General features: G+C 54.1%; 1 protein-coding gene across 1 annotated transcript; it reads right to left on the bottom strand.

Moving 5' to 3' along the window:
* Positions 1-212: 212 nt before the first annotated feature.
* On the bottom strand, positions 213-2,383 carry Guca2b (guanylate cyclase activator 2B). The gene is made up of 3 exons (XM_028788195.1): positions 2,225-2,383; positions 1,088-1,274; positions 213-468 (listed from the first exon to the last, which is right to left on the bottom strand). The coding sequence occupies exons 1-3, from the start codon at positions 2,297-2,299 to the stop codon at positions 410-412; spliced, it is 321 nt and encodes a 106-aa protein (XP_028644028.1). The 5' UTR covers positions 2,300-2,383; the 3' UTR covers positions 213-409.
* Positions 2,384-2,927: the final 544 nt, after the last annotated feature.

The raw sequence follows: 2,927 nt of genomic DNA, 5'->3' as shown, positions 1-2,927 counted from the left end.
TGGAAATCCCTGAGTTACTCCAGGAGAGAAGGCCCTCTGAGTCTGGGCTACCCTAGGCTCCCTCACCCGGGACGTGGGCACCATGAGTCAATTCCTTGGGTGTGGAACTATGGGTGGGGAATTCCTATGTTCAGCATGGCCTGCCTTTGCTTCTCATCCAGCTTCGTAAGATGCCCCACCCAGAGCACAGAAATGAGCACACGGACACTTGGTTTTGTGGGTAACATCTTTATTCAGGTGCAGCTGTCTGGGGGGCAAATATGGCAGCTCTGTGGTTCATATTGCCTTACTGTGGATCCATTTATACTGGGAGGATGGCGATTACTTCAACGGTACCTAAGTATGGACAGGGTAGGCTGTTGTGGAGGGAGGTGTCTGGAGTGGGCTTAAGACACCCAGAGTCATTTCATCAGCAACCCGTACAGGCAACATTTATACACAGCTCACATTCGTCAGTAGCGATGGTCCCTGCGCAGGAAGAAGGCAGATTAGTTGAGATCGGACCCTGGGGGTCAGTGGTCATGGATGCTGTCATCCAGTTTGCAGAGAGGAGCTCCTAGGAAGAGAAACTTGTGTGTTCCATATAGAAATTTCTGCTCTGGACTCAGATTAAGGTGGCCAGGGTCTAGGTTCCTCTCTCAGGTACTCTCAAAGGGTCCTGGACAAGAGGGATGGATCAGGGCCTGCCCAGAGCAGGGACAACAAATGCTTGCAGATGGCAGCAGTGTGCCCAGCTCTTCTCCGCCCTTCCCATTTTAGCTTAGCTGTCACCTCCCAGGGAGCCATTCCAAGCCCGATCGCACCAGATGTATGCGATGCATGTGTCTCCTGGAATCACGTCTGTCTCTTCCCAGAGCCCTTCCCCACCAACTTGTGAAGTCTTTGAGAAACTTCTCAGGACCATGGAGTTCTTTTCTACCTGACTCAATGTGCCCAGACTCGGGTAGATCTGGGGCGGTCAAGAGCTGTAACCCTCTAAGCACCCTGTCCACAGCCACTGGGTTGCTTAAGAGAAATAACGGGCAGTGGAGAAGTAGGGGAGGGTGTAGAGAGAGGAGCAGGAAGATCTGAGGGTGGATATCCTTACTCAAGGCCTTGAAGGTGCTGGCAGCTTCCTGGGAGGCACAAACAGGTTGGAGGTCCAGGGGCAAGGCTGGGTTATGGCACACATCAGGGAGGAGGCCACTTTTCCGTAGCTGGGGGTTGGGCATCTGCTTCTCCTCCAACTCACTCAGCTTCTTCACTGATTCCAGCTGGACTTGGAAGCCACGGTACTGGGGAGAAGAGGGTGAGGGGTCATCAGGCCCTGGCTAGGAGCAGGCAGTGCCATGGGACTAGGCTCATCAGGGTCCCGTGAGTCTCCAGGATATTCTCTGTGCTCACGAAGAGTCCAGGCCACAGTGGGAAAGCAGCTTGTGAGGAGGAAAGCAGAATATTGCATTGAGATCTGCCAACAGCATGTACGCCTTCTGTCCCAGGCTGCTCACAAAAGGCTCCGGAGCTCTGTAGGTCAGCGTATGGGCATTAGACACAGGAAGACCCTTGTGTGTTCAAATCCTATCTTTGCCTCCATCCATCTGTCTGTCTCTTTCCCATCTGACCCGACCTTCCCCTGTGGAAGCCTGGCCTCAGACGGGTCAGGTAACAGGTCCTCTCTCTGCACTGGCCTGGTGAAGCTCACTCTATTGAGACTGATTCTCTCAACCCCTCCCAGACTCATATTCTCCTCCTGGAAACCCTGCTTGATACAGATGCTAGTCTATAGTCACCCAGGTTTAGGGAGACCAGAAGCATCCGACCACATAGCAGCCAAGACTGATTCCATGCCCCACCCACCTAACACTCCCTGGAAGGACACTGAAGTCCATGTTCCCCTTTCCTGGCCTTTGCTCTGCCTAGAACATGTTCGCCTGGGCCTGGCACCATTTACCCTTCAGTGAGCACAAAGGTTCCCTACCAGGGAAACCATCCTGTGACTTGCCCATGTGGGTGAGCACAGGGAAGGGAACCATAGCATTTCCCTCTAGGCTCCTCTAGGGTCCCTTCCACACTGTGGCTGTGCAGACTTCCAAGGAGAGCAGAGTGGACTAAGCCTGCTGCCCTCATCACGTCTATCACTGTGGCTGTTGACACTCTTGCACCCCCAACCCAGCAGGTGTCTCAGTCTGGCTACTGGGCTGAGCCCAAGTCCTGCAGGTAAAAGGTAGGCTGGCCGGGGTCTCACCTTGATGTAGACACCCTGTGCACTCTGCAGCAGCAGGAGGAGGAGGACAGCAGCCCACAGTTGGCTTCCTGACATGGCCCCGTTTCCCAGCTCACACCTTTGGATTCCTGCTTTCTCTGCTGTCCACCTGGCTGCCACCTGCCTCCGGGCCAGCAGCCCCTTATAGGCCAGGGTCCAGAGCTCTGGTCACTTATTAACTGTCTGGCTGGGGTGGGGTTGACAGAGGCCTGGCTCTTTGACAGATTCTGAGTTGGTTCCCAGGAAGGGGTAGGGGTGATGATGGTGATGGAGAAGGTAGAGCCTGTGGGAACATGGTCTGCCAAGGGCCTGGCATGAATAGGGCTCTGTGGGAAGACCTTGGACCACTCCACTTTCCACTCTTTCCTCCACAACTGGGAGGAGGGGAAGGTGATGAATCGGGAAAGTGATACTAGGCAGAGTGACTTGCTTCAGGCCAAGTTGACTCTACCCACGTGTCTTTAGCCCAGGTCAGCTCATGGTTCTTTGAGATGCAGGCAGATGGCTCAGAGCAAGGTGGGCACATAGAGTTGGCATCAGGGTTTTCCAGTACTAACTTCTCTCAGGTTCAATATCCTGTGCCAACTCCAGAACTGAGGAAAGACCAGCCTTTTAACCAGCCCTTGCCCAGCCTTATGCCTGCCCTTTCCCGTCTGTACTCAAGTACAAATGAGTGTAACCCAGA

This window comes from Grammomys surdaster, unplaced genomic scaffold, assembly GCF_004785775.1.
Source record: "Grammomys surdaster isolate TR1022 unplaced genomic scaffold, NIH_TR_1.0 100, whole genome shotgun sequence".
Lineage (NCBI taxonomy): Eukaryota > Metazoa > Chordata > Mammalia > Rodentia > Muridae > Grammomys > Grammomys surdaster.
This window is presented reverse-complemented; position numbering and strand designations above follow the sequence as displayed.